This window comes from Amblyomma mixtum, chromosome 4 (assembly GCF_055824585.1).
Source record: "Amblyomma mixtum isolate Tamu chromosome 4, ASM5582458v1, whole genome shotgun sequence".
In the NCBI taxonomy this organism is placed as follows: domain Eukaryota; kingdom Metazoa; phylum Arthropoda; class Arachnida; order Ixodida; family Ixodidae; genus Amblyomma; species Amblyomma mixtum.
In genome coordinates, this window is record NC_143015.1 from 10,110,033 (window position 1) to 10,129,769 (window position 19,737).

Below are 19,737 nucleotides of genomic sequence, written 5' to 3' on the forward strand. Positions count from 1 at the left end.
GTAACGTAATCGTCGGTAATTTTTTTTTTCTTATGGTTGTCTTTCTGAGGGGCGCAAGTTTTCTTTTTTTTCTTCCTGTGGATAAATTCAGCTTGCGATGAAAGAATCTTTGGTTGCTATTTAGCGCCAGCTTGTTGCTTGTTCTTCTCCTCTATGCTCGTCGCATGGTTCCGTGCGCATATTTTATTTCATTAAAATGTAATAGAACAGTAGCGACAGCGCAGAAAGAGGAAGACGCCGTGAGTATTATAAAGAGGTGAAGAAGAAGAAGAAGAAGTGCCATTAAGCCTGAGGACATCATCATCGCATTCTGTGGACAGCAGCCTTTTCATATTCCCGTTATCATGATGCGTCGCTTGTCTTCGTTGAACCCACTGGATTTGTCTGCTCTTGGTATCGAAGTTGATCGTCTGAAGGTGGTTCTTGCGGCGGTCATCGCGGCGAGTGTGTGCGCTTATGTCTTTCTGTTTTGGTTCATGTGGGATCCGCAGATAGTGGGGGTGGCGCCTGCAGGTCCCCGTGAGACCGCGCGGCAGATGGACTGGGCCCACGAGGAGGTGGACGGTCGAATGGTCGAGCGGTCCTATGAGCCTGGCTTCCCGCCCCGAGGGGGCTGGGCAGTGATCGAGCGCTGTCGTCGCCCCCTAAGTGTGCTATTGCTCGTGTACACTGCACCGGCAGATCGCACCCGTCGCGCCGTGCTCAGAGACACGCTGGTGGAGGAGGCTTCTGCGCAGCGCTTCAACTGGACCGCGGTGTTCCTAACTGGACGACGTTCAAGGGAGCGGAATGTGGACGTCTGGCTCGACCTGGAGGTGGACACGACGGGAGACCTGGTGGTCTTCCCCTTCGAGGACACCTTCGCCGTCATGTCGGCCAAGTTTGTGGTCGCGCTGCGATGGGCGGCCGAAAACTGCCCGGGGGTCCAGCACGTGATCAAGATGGACGACGACGTCTTCATCGAGCCGTTTCAGGTGCAGTTCACGTTAAGTCAATTTTGTGGCTTTCTGTGGTGATTTTACAGCGAAAGCTGATAAATAAAATAAACGCTGGCGCAACAAGGACACTAAGAAGAAAGGGACACCACATGCGCACCACATGGACACATGTGCGCATGTGGTGTCCCGTTCTTGTTAGTGTCCTTGTTGCGCCCGCGTTCATTTCATCATGCACCAACTCGCCCCACAGGCCATTCTTCTAAAGCTGGTAGGCCTACCATTCCCGGTTCCGATATGGTGGCGTCTATGTTCTTGTATCACCACGCCAAGCTTATTGGCCAGAGTGCAGTATCAGCACGCATGACGTCGCTTCAAAGTGCCATTCAGAGTGGCATTAAAACAGCAGTGTTATTTGGCAGTAAACTGACATCACAGGCTTTCCACCAGAGAAAACAAATAACAAAGAAATACAAAGAAAAAGGTATCTGAATGGTTAGCACTGTGGAACCGAGAGATTCAGGGAAAGCTGATAAGCATTGCTATTTCACGTTAGGTTGAGGTAGGGAGTACGAGAGCGCTCCCTATCTCTATATCTCTAGAGAGTTCTTTCTATTTTTCCACACATGCTCATTTTTCGACTAGGTGTCCTTTCCGGTCCTCCGCTCCCATGTATGGACCCTCTCCTCGGGAGCGGCGGCTCGCAGCAGTAGCACTGAGCTATGGAAAGGGAAATTTTCGACGCAATATTACGGGAGCGGAAGAGCGGAGAGTGTGTGAGGTGAAAAACTCGAGTTAATGACATCCTAGACGAAATAAAATACAAGAAATGGACATGGGCGGGTCATGCAGAGTTAAGCCAAGATTTTGTTTAAAGTAATCCAGCGCTACATTTTAAGACGAGGAGAAAGAAAGAACTTGACAGGACGGGCGCTGTACTCTGTTTTTGTTGAAGCAGACGCATGTTAAATTTGTGCGGAATGAAGGCACTGAGAGCTTGAAAATTCATGACAGTACCAAGAAAAGAATCTAGTAGATTAAGGTTAGCAGACTTTTTCTTATCGCGTATTTAATTATCGGAATTCGCTGGCTCACAGGGAGACTATGTGGTGCTGACGCACATTTTGCCTATTTCCTTTATAAAAAACGGTTTCGACAATTAGCGAGCTAGTCTGTCCTTCTACTTAAAATTTTGATTCCCTCAAGTCGTGACTGACCGTTATGGTCTTTTTTTGTTGTATCCCTTACCGTTGGGGAACTGCCCGGCCCGACTACGCCGGAGCAGCCTGAGCACCACCACGTCAAGCACCCGCCATGTGCTTCGACTAACCCCTCTATTCACAGTTTGTGATGAATCTATATACAGATCTATGAGTCAGCTGACCAGATAGGGCGCGTGCCTAGCGCCACCTGGTTTATACAAACAGAACTACCGAATACAATACCACATTATTCCCCCCTCAAAAAGAGTTAGTAACTAACACTGGAAAAACACAATGAACACTCAATGTCTTTGATAGTCTTTAAACCACACTGGTGGTCTTCTTTGTCTAGTCGAATGCCTCAGTTCTGGAGTGTCCCTTCCAACTGGCGTCTGAACAGATGGCTACTGAGGTGGGTCGTGGTTCTCCTGCTGTGGTTCGCCAAGTGGTTTTACTATTTCACGCGAACCACTTTTCGGCACTGTAGGTGGTGTAAGTGGTTGGGGGCAAGGTACCAGCCGACTCCGATTCCATGTGCGGCCATCATTGAGTTTGTAGGTGTCTTGACCACATCGGTCCACAATGGTGAATGGACTTCAGTAGCTCAAAGCGCCCTCGGGCACGTGACCAGGCAACTTGACTCTCACCAGTTGACCTGTTGTTAATGGAGAGTGCTTCGCAGTTCGTAGACGGTCAGTGTAAGTCTTACTCGCTTGGCGCTTTTGTGCTCCTCTGCTGCGGATGGACTTCATCGCTGCCTGCGTATCTTGAAAAAACTCTTTACCTGGCGCTCTTACAAGATCAAGTTTTGTTCTGGGATGACGGCTTCACTCGTGTGGTCGCATGCGGTGTGAAACGGTAGACTCCAAGGTATTCGGTGATAGCTTCCTTCAAAGGCCGATGTTCTTGTGTGCAGACCTGAACGTACTCTTTGAGTACTCGATTAAACCTCTCTACCTGTCCGTTAGCTTGCGGGTGATCGACTGCCGAATACGTATGAGCGATGCCACGTTCTTTGAGAAAACTGTCAAACTCCAAGGCTGTGAACTGAGCACCGTGATCACTCACAATCTCGTCTGGATATCGTTCCCTGCTGAAGATACTTCGCAGAAAGGAGATGACTGTTGCAGTTGCCACTTTCGCTGAGAAACAAACCTCAGGCCACTTGCTGTAGTAATCGATGGCTGTAATGGCAAAACGGCAATCTGCCGGCACTTCGGAAAAAGGGCCCACAATATCGATGCCTAGCTTCTGCCATGGTGCAGATAGGAATGCAACTGGCTGCAGAGGTGGTGTTACGGGTTTTGCAGAAAACTGGCAGAACAGTTCAGCGCCAAGGCCTTCTGGCGCTTGCGTAATATGGATGCATTGCAATGATGTACCGTTGATGCGCAGACCCAGCGTTTTGACAGCGTCGATGCCGAGAATGTCAGTACCGTCCTTGACGACGTAGAAGAGAATGGCGGCCTGCCGATTCTGGAAGATGACTGGCGCCGTGAAACACCCCTCGGTGGTTATTCTGCGGCGAGAGAAATCGTAGAGTGACGCTGATGTTGGCTGCAAAGGGAAGCGTTTCAACCTTGAATGCGTGGCGTTCGACAGAATGGAGACAGCAGAGCCCGTGTCTACAAGGAAACGTATAGGAACATCTTGTACGAGGACTTCTGTGTGTATCCCTCCTTTGCACTGCCGGTCGAGAAGCAACACGTTGAGATCGCCGGATGCACTGCAGGTGTCGACTTCTCGGACAGCAAGAGCCCGCTCGTCAGGCATGCCGCTTCTACAGACACGCTGAAAATGTCCTCGTTTGCCTCATTTGCTGCATGTTTTACCCCGCGCCTTGCATGTCTTGGAATCTGCAAGATGTCGTGAAGACCCGCAACGGAAACGGGACTTTTGCTGCTGCGGAGGCGGTAACTGCGTTTCTGAGCGGCATGGCGTCCGATGTTTTTCGACCTTTTGAACGCTCGCAGCCGATGACTGCAGCTCAAGTCACTATTTCGTGGCTTCTTCAATACTGTTTGCAACAGCCAGTGCACGTTCAAGAGTGAGCGAAGTGCCTTCAAGCAGTAAGCGTTCCCGAAGAACAGGGTCGCGTTTTCGTTACAAGATGGTCACGAATAAAATCGTCAGCCTGCTTACCGAAGTCGCAGCTCAATGCCAGCTCACGCAACGCCATGACAAACGCTGTTGCGGTCTCCCCGGGCAGTTGGGTGCGTTCTCCGAACCGATGCCGCTCCACGACGACGTTCGTTTTAGAAGTGAAGTAAGCGTCCAACGCAGCCACAGCTGCATCGTACTCGTCACTCGTACCGCTTCCTTCGTTTTCTTCTGCAGGCGGCGTCGACGATTTCTCCTCCGGCAACGCGTTGCACAAACGTTGGCCTTCCAAACCCAAACAGTGTAGCAGCAAAGCTTTACGGCGCGGAGATGGGTGAGCGTCGCTCCCAGACGCCAGGAGATAGTTCTTGAAAAGGCGGTGCCACTGCGTCCAAGGAATGGCGGGCTTCCCGGGCGTCGGCAGGAACTCGGGCGGTTGATGCAGGCTCATTGCTTCCGCGTTCGGTTTCTTCTCCACTCGTCGCCAACTGTTGTATCCCTTACCGTTGGGGAACTGCCCGGCCCGACTACGCCGGAGCAGCCGGAGCACCACCACGTCAAGCACCCGCCATGTACTTCGACGAACTCCTCTATTCACAGTTTATGATAAATCTATATACAGATATATGAGTCAGCTGACCAGATAGGGCGCGTGCCTAGCGCCACCTGGTTTATACAAACAGAACTACAGAATACAATACCATATTTTGATTTTTGCAAGAGCGTGAGTGGGCGCACAGATTTGGGTACGAGTCTGAAATGTTATCTAGTGATCGTTCATGTTTCCTGGCACGTTCGCTGACATGGCGACCGCCTTGCCCGACATATAATTTACGACATGAAAGGGGGATCTCAGAGACCACAACCGGGGCTCAACGTACGTACGGTTTCGTGTGGTTCATACCACAGCCGGGACTCGCAGGGGCACCTATGCTGACCTTGGGACACACCTCGGCCAATTTGCTCGATGCAGAAAGGGCTATCGGCACGCCATGCTTGTTGCCAACCGTTTTCAGGTTATGGGACACACTGCGATTGTACGGGATTACCACCGATCTGGCACTCCTAAGTTCCTGTCTCCCCTCGATATTTTATGAGAGTTCCTCGGTCAGGGCTGCCGAAAAAATTCAGCGGGGCACTTTGTTGACATAAAGTGCGGTGAGGTGAAAGCCTTAAGCGCGGTGTTGCTGCTAGTGTCACCGATGTGTGGTTAAGATGTTAAGCTTCGCCTGTAAGAGTGGAACGCGACAGCGTCTTCCAACGCTGCCAGGGAGTCCACAGAACGCCATCGCCCGTTCGGTTCTAAGCCTTGCTCGTCGGTAAATTGGTTTTTGAAGAAAGGAAATGTATCTGTCTCGCATATCTCGGTGGACACGTGAACCTCGCGTAACGGGAAGGGAGGAAGATGGGAGTGAACTAAGAAACCGTATTAGCTAGACGCGCCTTTGTTCATTACAAACCATGGAGCTGACATGGCGGAGTGGTTAGCGGGCTCGTCTCGCACTAATGAGACCCGGGTTCGATTCCCCCAGTCGACCAATTTGCTACTCGGTTTTATTTATGTACTATTATCACGTCTAAGTGATTAATTAAGTCATTAATCATCATTATAAGTCATTAATTAATTATAAGTCATTAATTATCACGCAACTATTATAGAATGCCTTATATCGCGTTGCGATATTGTTAAGAAGACAAAGCTGGCAGTGGCGCGGGACGGGGCGCTCGCGCTAGGCCCGCGGCCATTAAATCATATCTTGTTCATGGTTCATCACGCCTCAATCTTCGGCTGGCCGCCACGTTACATTTGGTGTGAGGTGCTGGGCTCCCTTCATCGCCCACCTGGTCCTGGAGCTTTGGTGTCCTGCGCCTGCCCTGGACGTCGGCCGTGAGTACCTGGTCCGCCCCGCCCGGCCGTGCCCCAGCCCGCCCGACCTGAATCGACCTCGCTGCTCACCTCCGCCCCGTCCCCCGCTCGGACCACAGGACATGATGCATTGACGACGTTGCAGCGATGACCCGACCGACCCAAGACCTACCCAAGACCCAGGACCCACACGTGAAGACACCGCCCCCTGCCCCTGCCGTCCGGTGCGGCCAAGGACCTCGGCCGTCAGCTCCTGGCACCCTCCGGCACGGATGCTTTGTGGACCGGGACTCATCCTTCGATCATCTCATCCTCTGTGGCGGCCAGCACTTCACCACTTTGCCACTTCTTTCTAATCTGGCAGCCCATCACCGTTTCGCCCGTCCCTTCATCGACGCCTTCTTCTGTTTACGATCGGTACGATCGCTCGGTGGCCCAGGGTAATGTTAACAAGACGAAGCTGGCAGTGGCGCGGGACAGAGCGATCGCGCTAGGCCAGCGGCCATTAAATCATATCTTGTTCATGGTTCATCAGGCCTCAATCTTCGGCTGGCCGCCACGTTACAATATCATTCGAATGCCATCCATTAAGTAATGATTAGCATATGCCCATATAAGGCATGCATCCAAAACGCGGACACGGTGGCCGACACGGCTGCTAACGACAATATGAGGCATTAAAGGCTTTCGCCTTAATACATGGTCAGTGAACCATGCTTGGCACAGTCTAGCTACCCTACCTCGAAAGCTCGTGTGCAGCGTGTAAGGGCTTGTCTTGAGGAATGCGGATTCCAGCGAAATGGTCGCACTAGCTCTCTTGAAAGTCATTGACTGCGCTGATTCAGCAGACTACCGCTCGTGCAAAGATGAAAATGATCATAACTGTCAGCCATGACTTGAGAGAATCAAAATTCTAAGTAGAAGTAAGGACACAATAGCTCGCGAAGTCTCAGAAGCGTTTCTTTATCAAGGTAAGAGAGGACTCGTGCGTCAGGACGAGATCAGCCGCCCTGCGAGCCAGTGAATGGAGATAATTAAACAGGTGATAATATGTAGTCTGCTGTCCTTACTCTACTAGGTGCTTTTTTGCTTTTCTGCTACCGTCATTAGCTTGCATGCGCTGAGTACCTTAATTCTGTATAAATGCAGCATGTGTCTGCTTCAATAAAAAAAATTGGCAGTGGCTTAGCTCTGGTATATGCAAGTATATAGGTAGCCTGAGGTATTGGTATATCTTAGTTAAGCTTGTTTTTATTCGCTTGGTTTCCCCCCTGTTAAACCCTGGGTAACCGTTCTTCCCTTTGATCTACCGTCTCCGCCGCACGTTTGGCCTTGTTACGCTCATTCTTCCGTTCGTTGTTTCTACGCTCAACGGCCAACTGCCACGCGACAACCTCCGGGTCCGACGAGTTGAGATTTTCAAGTCTCCTGCACCGCTTAGCAGCGGCTTTACTATCTTTACCCTCCATCGAACACGGCTCATCGATGGTGTATTTTTCCACATTTATACCCGCGGGGCAATCTCCTCGCGCATGTCTTGACCAGACGTTCTCGATGATATGAATGGTCTTTTGGCAGTTTATCTCCCGCATTTCTCGATTCCGAGGTACGACAGCCTTTTGAGTGGTTGCTCTTTGAAATCCTTCTCCACCCGACATGTTCGATTACCAGAAACAGCGGTCTTTTTGTGCAGTTACTCCTAGAAACGCTCTGCACCTTCATCCGCAATGCTCGATTCGGAGAAAACTCCATGTAATGGAGTTACTCTTAAAAATGTCCTCGATTCTGAGTTACGACGGTTCTTTTGGACAGTTACACATAGAAACATTCTTCATTCTCGCCTAACATGGTCGATTCTGATGTAACTCGATCTCTAGGGCAGTTTTGTCAGGTAGTCTTTAACCCTCACCCATGGTCGTCGATTCTTAGTAAGAATTCTCTTGAAACAGAGGATTTACTAGGTCATCATTCTCTACTCCAATTTCTAGCATTAGCAAGGAAGGTTCCACCCATCGTGTGCACGATTGACTACCTTTGTGGCACCAACTGCCCTGTGCAAATGTTCCACATTAGTCTAGGCACTGACTGCGCGGCGTAGCAGGACACACTCAAAAGACACCTCGTACATCACGAATTCTGATACCAGCCGCACGTTTTTCTAGCAGCCGTACGGGTTCAAGGAGTTTTTGTTATTGGCGTCCCAATCCTCTTTACCACTGCAAATGCCGCTTACGGAGATACACTGAACTTTTCCGAAGGGGATCGCACGTGCTGAAGAATTAACCAGCACGGACGCCTTTATTGGCTAAGTAACATTGTCGCCCTCTCTCTTGCGGTGTCCTCAAGCGCCCGCTGGAAGCCTGATTCGGCGACATTAATGTCTGCTTTGCTTCCCTTCTGCCCGCTGACTTAAGCCTCTCGGTGCTGAGTGCCGTCAGGTCCTATTCGAGGACTCATATTAGTGTGTATTCCGGACGAATACGCACTGCGAGTGGCGTGCTGGGACGGCCAAAAGACCAGTCTTCTCTGGAGGTGGCCTCGTTTGCTAACGTCATAGCTTCATTGCCGCTTCTAACCGCCCACTTCATCATCATCATCATCATCACCATCATCATCACGAAGTGGGCGGTTAGAAGCGCCAGTTGAGCTGTGACTTCAGCAAACGAGGCCACCTCCAGAGAAGACTGGTCTTTTGACCATCCCAAAAGACCAGCCTTCTGTGGAGGTGGCCTCGTTTGGCGACGTCATAGCTTGACTGGCATCTAACCGTCCACTTCAAGCCCATATTATATCCGCCGCTGGTCCTGTTCTGAGCGCCGAAGTGCACGTGTCACTGTCGCTAATACATTCTGGCCGCCACGTTACAATTCTGGCCGCCACGTTGCTGCCGGTGTGTTCCTTCGGCATCGTGAATGCAGGTCACCGTCGTAACGTGGGAATATTCTAAAGCGCGTAGAATTTTTTCTTCCCCGTTCGGTACAGTGCATAATGTTCAAATGCTTTTTCCAGCTGCAGGAATACATAGAGAGGGCTGTGCCACTGCAACCACGGTCGCTGCATTGCCACGCGTGGAAGCGGATGCACGTGATCCGGGACCCGAGCAGCGGGTTCTACGAAAGCGACGAATCGTTCCCGGGTGACGCCTTCTTCACATACTGCTCTGGGCGCACGATCCTCATGACCTTCGATGTGATGCGAGACCTCCTCAGGGCCGCCTCGTTCATCCCTCGCCACACCAGTGTACGGCACGCACACTTTTGGCCTGCTCTTGGGTGCTTACCGCCATCGTTCAAACGGACTGACGACCCCTCACACCGTTTTCTAGAGGCCAGCTTAAAGGGGTGGTGGGGTCAAATGGGCCTGTACTGATATATTATGGCGTTACAGTGAATAGAGTCTAACTTCAATAAAAAAACTGCTTCGTTGAGCTAGAAAAGGTAAAAGAACTACGTTCAGCACTTAAGACTGATTAAGTGTGTGAATGCGGAAGCATTACCCTGTGTGGGTGTGATGTTTCCTCTATATTCATTAAATTTCTTTCTACTAGTTTAAGCGTTTGCGTATATCCGGAAGTACGCTGTTTCGGGCTCCTTTGTCATGTCGGTGCCACACACACCGCACGCGCTACTGAATGGGGTTCGTACAAACGTCTTTATTAAACGATTCGTCGCAGCTTTGTATGGTACTTGGTGGACACCTGAACCGCGCCGTAAGTGAAGGTGGGAAGGTGGGAAGGTGGGAGTGAAAGAAGAAAGAGGTTGTTCTACCCGAGCTCTCGCCTCTGCCTCGTCTCTCCGTTTGTTCGTTTTCTCCTCGTCCTCTGGCTGCCGCAACCGCTCGTTTTCATCACGTTTTAGGTGCTTCATCACAACCGCTCGCTGTAGTAACTCTTCGACATCGGTACGCTTGTGCCGTCTTGCGTGGCGTTCAGCCTCTCGTTGCCGAAACTGCGCCTGAGCACGCTTCCGCCTCTTCATCTCTTCATTCGGCGTTCCGAGTCTGCCGGAGAGGTTGAGACGAGAGTGGTCGAACCGAGCTCAGCCCTTTTTTCTCGTCCAGCCGCATTCCGTCGCCCTCAAGCTTCCTCGGCGTTAGCATATTACCGCGAGCGGCTACGTTTAATGCGTGCGCGGTCGCCGGTTGGTTTGTTCACACCAATCACCTCGCTACAATTCGTGGCAAGAGGCTTGTGGTGGTAAGAGAATACGTATACTTAGGGGTGTAGTGATCAGTGATCCGGATCATGAGAGGCATATAACTAGATGAATAAGAATGGGGTTGAGCGCATATGACAAATTCTCTCAGATCATGAATCGCAGTTTACCACTATCCCTCAAGAGAAAAGTGCACAACACTTGTATCTTAACGGTACTCAGCTTTCGCGCAGAAACGTGGGGGCTAACGAAAAGGGCCCAGCTTGAGGTAAGGACAACGCAGCCAGCTATGGAAAGAAAAATGATAGCTGTAATGTTAAGAGACAAGAAGCCGGCAGAGTTGGTGAGAGAACAGACGTGGGTGAATGACATCCTAGTCAAAATGAAGAGGAAGAAATGGCTAAGAAGTACTTGAAACTGGGCTTGTTGGTGCATATTCGTGAAAGTCATGAGAGCGCAAAACGGGGACACGGACGAGGAAGGGAACAGGACGAGCGCTGCACTTTCAACAGGATTTATTCAGGGAAAAACGTTTAAATAGCCTTTGCTCTTATCCATGCTCTTGATCGCAGACAATCGCCTCTCACAGATACGCATCAAGAAACAGCATTTCACTGTGGCGAAGAACAACTGACGTGTCACTAATACAACTATCACCTCGCTTCTTGATATAGAAGGCTTCCACAAGCTCACGTTCAGTCCTATCTAGGCTTTTCAATAGCACTTTGCAATCATATAGTCGAGGCTTGCAGGCTACACGCTTCTCTTTCGAGCAGGCTTGGCAGTGGTCTGGAAGATGTCCTCTCTTGTTCAAAGAATTCTTGTGTTCAAGCAGGCGCTCATTAAGACAACGGCCGGTTTGTCCAACGTACACCTTGCCGCATGTAAGCGGGAACTCATAGACTACTGCTTTCTTGCAGCCAACATGTGGCATTCGGTGTCTGATGGTGCACTCTTGTACTTTTGTTCTTCCAATCCGTGAACACATTCCGGCGAGTTTTCGCGGCGCTGAAAATACCACATCGACGCCATACTTATTGGCCACCTTCTTCAGGTTATGAGAAGTGTGGTGTACGTACGGTACAACTTCCGGCCTTGCCTGCTTTTTTTCTTGAGGTCGGTTGTTTTCCTTGCTGCCCTTCAGCTTTTTCAGCAAGGTCTGCGCCACGGAGAGAACCAGGGAAGCCGGGAAGCCTGATTTCTGCAGCCTGGACACCTGGGAAGCATAGCTTGAGTGCATGGCATGGTGGCAAGACTTCTTTAGTGCGGAAGCTAAGCACTGGGAAGCGATAGCCCTCTTAACGGTCTTAGAATGGTTCGAATGGAAAGGCAACAAATCTTTCTTTGCGCGTGGACAGTACTGCCAGCAGACGTGTGAAGGGTGGAAGGTTAGGGTGAGATCTAAAAACTGTAATTTGTTATTACTGCTAGGCAGTTCGTGTGTGAAGGTGAGACCCATGCTATTCCGACCAAACGTACCTAAAACATCAGCTACTGCTTCGTCAAAAGTAAAATCGTTATCTGCCAAAAGGACCAGGTAATCGTCTACATATCTAAAAACGTGGACTATACAATCCGTGTCAAGTTCTTCACTCAAGGAGCGGTCAAACTCAGATAAAAACATATTACAGAGTACCGGGGCGACACACGAGCCAATACAAATGCCCCTTTTTTGTAGATACGTTTGGTCATTAAAGTCAATAAAAGTGGCCTTGAGATAAAACTCAAGTAAAGACAAAAAATTGTCCACATTCAAACCGGTAGCGTTTTGAAAAGCAGTGGCTCCATTTCTGTCAATGCAATTACGCACTGCAGAATAGAGATGTACATGCGGAACAGAGTAGAAAAGATCTTCTACATCAATAGAAAAACCAGAGCTTATGTTCCTATGAGTCTGAAGGAAGGCTATTACGTCATCCGAGCTTAAGCCACACGAATGGCTGGCCCTCAACCGACGACTGGCCAACAAAACAACGAAGGAAAACCAGGAAAGGTGCCTCTTGGACGGCGTCGACACCCTCACCAGGTCAGTCAGGGATTCAAACCCTCCCAGCCATCGAGCTGATCCCACGGCGAAGGTCGTTTCGTTTTTTAGAGCGAAAGATCTGCAGCTCGTGCAGGCAGACAAAGAAGGCGGTTTTGTGGCAATGCCGTCCGGTTTATTCAACGAAAAGGCAATAGAAGCAGTGAAGAAGAATTTCAGGTCCGTGAAAGTGAAGACGACGCAAATGAAAAAAGATGCAGTGTCGTTGTGTGATGAGCTGCAACTGCAGACACTAGCCAGGGCCATCAACAAGTCTGAAAAGAGCAGCCTTTCGGTTTTTTTCGCCGCCAAAACACACAAGCGGGGAATGCCTTTCCGGACTATAGTAAGCGAAAAGGAAACTTGGCAACGACAAATCAGCCAATTTTTGCTCAAGCACCTGAAGACTTTGGAAGTAGAAGACCCCTTTGCAACTAAGAACTCGGATGACGTAATAGCCTTCCTTCAGACTCATAGGAACATAAGCTCTGGTTTTTCTATTGATGTAGAAGATCTTTTCTACTCTGTTCCGCATGTACATCTCTATTCTGCAGTGCGTAATTGCATTGACAGAAATGGAGCCACTGCTTTTCAAAACGCTACCGGTTTGAATGTGGACAATTTTTTGTCTTTACTTGAGTTTTATCTCAAGGCCACTTTTATTGACTTTAATGACCAAACGTATCTACAAAAAAAGGGGCATTTGTATTGGCTCGTGTGTCGCCCCGGTACTCTGTAATATGTTTTTATCTGAGTTTGACCGCTCCTTGAGTGAAGAACTTGACACGGATTGTATAGTCCACGTTTTTAGATATGTAGACGATTACCTGGTCCTTTTGGCAGATAACGATTTTACTTTTGACGAAGCAGTAGCTGATGTTTTAGGTACGTTTGGTCGGAATAGCATGGGTCTCACCTTCACACACGAACTGCCTAGCAGTAATAACAAATTACAGTTTTTAGATCTCACCCTAACCTTCCACCCTTCACACGTCTGCTGGCAGTACTGTCCACGCGCAAAGAAAGATTTGTTGCCTTTCCATTCGAACCATTCTAAGACCGTTAAGAGGGCTATCGCTTCCCAGTGCTTAGCTTCCGCACTAAAGAAGTCTTGCCACCATGCCATGCACTCAAGCTATGCTTCCCAGGTGTCCAGGCTGCAGAAATCAGGCTTCCCGGCTTCCCTGGTTCTCTCCGTGGCGCAGACCTTGCTGAAAAAGCTGAAGGGCAGCAAGGAAAACAACCGACCTCAAGAAAAAAAGCAGGCAAGGCCGGAAGTTGTACCGTACGTACACCACACTTCTCATAACCTGAAGAAGGTGGCCAATAAGTATGGCGTCGATGTGGTATTTTCAGCGCCGCGAAAACTCGCCGGAATGTGTTCACGGATTGGAAGAACAAAAGTACAAGAGTGCACCATCAGACACCGAATGCCACATGTTGGCTGCAAGAAAGCAGTAGTCTATGAGTTCCCGCTTACATGCGGCAAGGTGTACGTTGGACAAACCGGCCGTTGTCTTAATGAGCGCCTGCTTGAACACAAGAATTCTTTGAACAAGAGAGGACATCTTCCAGACCACTGCCAAGCCTGCTCGAAAGAGAAGCGTGTAGCCTGCAAGCCTCGACTATATGATTGCAAAGTGCTATTGAAAAGCCTAGATAGGACTGAACGTGAGCTTGTGGAAGCCTTCTATATCAAGAAGCGAGGTGATAGTTGTATTAGTGACACGTCAGTTGTTCTTCGCCACAGTGAAATGCTGTTTCTTGATGCGTATCTGTGAGAGGCGATTGTCTGCGATCAAGAGCATGGATAAGAGCAAAGGCTATTTAAACGTTTTTCCCTGAATAAATCCTGTTGAAAGTGCAGCGCTCGTCCTGTTCCCTTCCTCGTCCGTGTCCCCGTTTTGCGCTCTCATGACTTTCAGGAAGAAATGGGCTTGGGCAGGGCATGTAATGCGAAGGCAAGGTAACCACTGGTCCTTAAGGGTTAAGGAGTGGATTTCAAGAGAAGGCAAGCGTAGCAGGGGGCGGCAGAAAGGTAGGTGGGCGGATGAGATTAAGAAGTTAGCGGGGATATGGCCGTCTAACACTCTTTGTCGAGCTAGTCGGCTCATGGTCTTTAAAAAATAACTGTGCGCCTAATAGACGAAGACAAAGGAAGAACACACATTCGCCTTGTTTGTTGTGTATGTTCTTCCTCTCTCTTCGTCTGTTATGCGCACAGCTCATTAAAAAAAAAAAGATGAGGGTGCATATGCTGGGCGCGGCTGTAACAGAGCAGGGTTAATTGGAGAGAAATGGGAGTGGTCTTTGTCGGCATGTTGGCGTAGTCAGGCTGGCAATGATGATGTTCAGTAGTTAGCAGAATGCACCACATGCCTTTCTGTTTGTCGTCCGCTGTGCAGGACGACGCCTACGTAACGGGTGACCTGGCGACCGTCCACGGCATCGGCCACGTAGACATACATGAGCGATACGAGTGGGACACTGAGAAGACTGACTGCATCTTTAATGGCAGCTGTTTGTTCACGCACGAGTACTTCGAGTACGGGCAGACCATTGGCCGTCGCAGTCAGTGGGGCCTGGCTCTCTGGCGCCAGAGACTCGACGCGGGTGAGACGCTGGACCTGTCCACGAGGCTTCATTGGGCAGACTACGCGGAATTGTTCAACCGAACAAGAGCCGCCCTTGTGGAAGAAATGTCGACGAATGAACACGCCACCACAGATGCCAGTTCACCGTGGAGCACCCTGTTTGAGCTAGAGCAAAGCTCCCACCAATTTCAGAATACGTCATAGCGGGAAATCCTGCGGTTTCAAGCGTTTTTCCCGAGCTGGACAACTGAGTTTATTTTTTATTATGTTATTTTTTACCTAAGGGCATAAGGGAACTTTGGGAGGTAGAAAAAAAAGGGGGTGTTTGTTGTATGAAGCAGAAGAGATTGGCCGACCAGATGAAGGCGAGGAGGGAGTGGTGATGTGGGCCTTGTTACTGCATTGTTTGTTATTTGTTGTTTTATTTAATAAGAATACGAAAAGAAAGGTAAACATGTTGCTGCCGTGACAATTGCTGTCTCATATTTTAAGCATCGGAGTTTCGGATGGCGCAAAAAAAAAGGGACAGGGGTTGAGTGGGTGGGTAAAAAACATTGTTGGCTCTCGAGGGTGTTCGAAGCCAAGTGCAGTGGGCGGATCCCTTAATCAGTACTGGGACCAGGGAGCTGAGAACGACAAGTACGGAGAGGAGCGATACCGAGAAAGGACAGGTGAGTTTTATGCACAGCGTTTACAATGCGCAACAAACTTTTAAGTACGTTTACGATTCTCCCTAATGCGAAATTTGAGCGCTGCCCTGCTGGTACCTCAGAATTTGTAGCCTCATTGTTTTGCTTTCCTGCGTCGTCCGCACGTCTAGCGACGTTGTTTCCCAGCTGCATTAGGTGAAGAATACGACGATGTGCAATGCGCAGCGCGAGAGTGTGTGCACTAGAGCTTAGTTCTCTAGTGCAGTCGCCAGGGAAGCTCATCTGTTCGATGCGCCGCGGATTCGAATGTTTATTTTTATATTGTTTATAGTCTTTATTTTTATTCATTCATGATTTGGCTCGGTTACACCGACGGCGGCAACGCGGCTACACCCATGGAACGGGTGCTTAGGAGCTACGCTCTAAAAGTAAAGTTTGCGCTGCTCGCGCGCTAGTGTACAGGCACTGTGTACGCGCGAGCGTACACTGCTGGTATTTACAAGAATCCTGGTATTTACAAAGAATCCTATTTTAATCACGCCGGCAATACTCTGTTCAAGCGCTCGAAGTAACGCACACGGAGCTTTCGTGTCACTGCGGGCCCTACCTGAAGATTTGCAAGCGGAACTGGACGCCAGCTTGCTCGATGATTGCAGAATGGCGCACCATAGTTGTGTCACGGGTACGCGCATTGGTCCGCATTCCGAGTTTTGTCGTTTTCTGAACCATCGTTTGCAGCCACACCCGATTGGCCTTGACGACTGTCAGTTCGGCTGCAACTGCGAGCGGCAGGATGGTGTCCTTGTGTTTTAGTTGCCGCAGCGCGACGCCCATCAGTACTATTTCAGATTGCAGACAAAGGAAGCACGATAAAAGAAAAATGCAGCTAAATTTACAGTTGCGACTAAGCGATGGCATCTGCGCATTCGGCTGTTGACACTCCACCGTCGTGCGCGACGGGGACCCAGCCAAGCAGTCTTATTAATATCAGCAGTAAGATGACTGCTTATACAGTTTAATTGCAATAAATATTCACTCCATATCATTTTCTGCATCTCGTTTGGCTGATGCAGCTGCCGCGAATGGTCAGCTGCTGACCCTAAAGACGCGGGCTTGATCCCGGCTGCGGCGGTTATATTTCGATCGTGTCTCCAACACGGAGTGTTTCTTGCATTGAGTCGCTTTGAGACGTTAAACCCCAAACCATCATTTTGGGCTGACACGATACTGCGCACCGTTTTTTACTTCTACAGAAGCCGAGAAAGAATTTGTGATCTTAAAGTTGCTATGCCCGTGACGCTGAGTACTTCAGATGAGTGTTGCATGCGCGTTATCTTTCGGAGAAATGTAAGCGAGTGCACTGAATGGATGAGCTCCCTGCAGCGTGTAGAATATTTGGCATGCATGTCGCTGTCAATAAGACAATAATGCTCTTGCCATTCTGAAGCCTCCTTGCAGAGAGCATCGGCTAGCGCTAATCAGCTTGTGTCGTGTACCGAATCACTATTTTGGAGTTCATTAATAAAGCTATGGCATGGATAACGTGGTGTGCACCGCAGTTCGTCTAGTAAGAAAGCCTCGCTTTGAGCAATTTTTATTCATACCGTCAGGCCAAGGGAAGGTTAATGGTGAGGTGGGATACAAATGTTTGGTTAGGTTTATGGGGTTGAACTTCCCGAAGCGACTCGGGCTGTGAGAGACGCTGCAGCTGAGGGCGGCAGAAATTTCGACCACCTGGGGTTCTTTAACGTGCGCTGACATCGCACAGCACATGGGAGCCTTGCTTTTCGCCTCCATTGAAAAGCGGCTGCCGCGGCCGGGATTCGATCCCGCATCGTTGAACATAGTATTCGATTCATTTTAAAACCAGTGAAAAGATGGAACACAGAGAAGAGCAGAGCCTCTTTTTGTGCTCTTCTCTATGTTCTGTCCTTTGACTGGTTTTAAAATCAATGAATCAGTACCAACTTGCCCAGTCATCTACCTTGTAGAAACACAGTGGTCGACCATCTATAACCCCTGTGGCCTCTCAAATGTAGAATAGGAAAGGACTCCGCTTTCAGTTTTTATCTGCGACAGAAGCAACACTTAAATTGACAGTCAAGTGGAAAACAATCACATACACTCGCCATGCATGTACTCGTAGCCATGGCTCGTAGCGACATGCTAGCTTCCCATGCAGTCCAGACAGAACGGGCAACACTGACTGGTGCGTTACTCTCGCCGCCAGCAAGTTACTGTTGGGCTCTTGCCGCCTGGTTTGAGGCTTTTAACCGGAAGATGGCGCACCCCGTGTTGAAAAGGTGTAGAAAAACTTTATTGGGGAGATTCAGGAAATAGACCTCAGTAGCCATTGCTGTTTAATTTCCACTTTAGCCGTCAACTGCGTCGGAAAGAGGAATGAGTGATACTTCATTAACACCTCTTTTTGGGCTAGTTGGTGCATAGTTGAATTAGAGAAAAAATATCGCCAAACCATGCACACCGCGAGAAAGGAACGAGGACGAGACACAAGCGCTTGTGTCTCGTCCGCGTTCCTTTCTCGGGGTGTGCATGGTTTGGCGATATTTTTTCTCTAATTCAAGAAGTGAGTGAATAAAGTTTATTGCCATAATTGGAATTGGGGAGGCATAGTGGGGCGGCGTGGCCCCCAGGTGGGAGCGACTGCTTGGGCCCACGACGTGAGAAGCAGTTGTTGCGATTTGTCTGCGGATGTCAGCAGTCCATTCCATTCCTCTTCAGAGGGAGCTGGCTGTAGGGCATGTGGGGCGGTTGTTTCGCGCACCCCCATAAGATGTAAGCCTGTGTTCCTTGAGTGCCATTGTTACAGTTTGGGCAAGAGGGGTCAATTCACCGTTGGTGATAAGCGCTAGACGGGAGTGACTGAGAAGGGAATGAGTTTTTTAATCGACGGAGTAGGGTGGCTGGTGGTCTCTCGAGGTCAGGATGAGGTGAGGGTATACGTTCGACGCTGTTCTCCGTATAGGTTGGTAATTTCAGCCTGGGTCTGGTAAGTCTCCGCCAGGACGTCCGGGGAGGAGGGCGCGTCGGCCGCCCGGTTCGCCAAACCACGGGTCGACTTCCTCGTTCCCGGAGTTCCGAGCATGAGCAGGAACCTAGACTAAGTCAATCGGTCGCGGAGGGGCGCAGTCTTCGAGGATGCGTGCCGCGGCAGGGCAAACGGAGTTGGAGTAATTGCGGATAGTGTTTTGGAATCGCCAGTAACTGTGCGAGGGCAGGCTGAGAGATGGCCAGCGCTGTCGCAACTTCTGGAGCAGTGGGAGACGAAACCCGCGTCGTGGCTGCGTTGAGTAGGGCGGCACGAGGAGTGGCGGCATATGCTGTATAGGTGTTGGTATTGTGTTTGGAGGCGTCTACGTAGACTGGCTGGGTGCCATCGACGTACTGTGTGTCTAGGGCTTGTGCTTTACGGCCCCGGTGTGTGCCATATCCTCCAGGTAACATAGTTTTTGGCAGGAGTTTGACCCTCCGGCGACTGTAGATACCTGTGGGAAGGGGTGTGGGGGAGTTAATTTCGCCCATAGGGTTGATATGTAACCGGTTGAGAATATGGCGACCAAGAACGACACGTGAGAGGCGGTGGATTTGAGCTGTCTTGTGGGCCGCGATCAACTCTGTGAGTGTGTTGTGCACGCCAAGTTGAAGGAGGTGTTGTGTGCTGGCATAGGAGGGCAGCCTTAGGGTTGCCTTGTAGGCTGCACGGACGATAATGTCTACCGTTTCTACGTTTTTTTTTTTACTAGGGTTAGGTGTACACGATACGGCTAATGAGCGAGGCTTGGGTGAGGCGACAGATGTCAGCTTCTTGCATGCCTCTGTGTCGAGTGCAGATGTCTCGAATGACACGAGTGATCTGTGTCCTAGTGGTACAGAGGCGCCTTATGGCTTCCGAGTTGCGTGTTTTGTATTGCACCAGCATGATGAGTACTCTGGCAGTGGGCAGTAAGTCAATGGGGTGCGCGTCAGTATGGAGGTGAAAAGAAGCCGAGGCACTTGTGTCCAAGTTGCGAGTACAGCCGGCCAAATGTTTAGCTGGCATGCGTGCTTCATATTGAGCTTTCGGCAAGTTTGCTTAGTCGCAAAATGCAGGAGCGCAGAAAAAGCGGCCGGCGCGCACGCCAGCTAACGATTTGGCCGGCTGTACGTCTATCGCGAAGAGGACGCGCACTGCGCTCAAACCGAGATATCTAC

The 19,737-nt window shown here is 49.9% G+C and overlaps 1 protein-coding gene across 1 annotated transcript; it reads left to right on the forward strand.

Annotated features, from left to right (window-relative positions):
• The first annotated feature begins 295 nt into the window (after positions 1-295).
• Positions 296-15,288, forward strand: LOC149345666 (lactosylceramide 1,3-N-acetyl-beta-D-glucosaminyltransferase-like). Its single transcript, XM_089585268.1, has 3 exons — positions 296-974; positions 9,114-9,344; positions 14,687-15,288. Exons 1-3 carry the CDS (start codon positions 345-347, stop codon positions 15,077-15,079), a joined length of 1,254 nt encoding a protein of 417 aa, XP_089441394.1. The 5' UTR covers positions 296-344; the 3' UTR covers positions 15,080-15,288.
• The last annotated feature ends 4,449 nt before the right edge of the window (positions 15,289-19,737 follow it).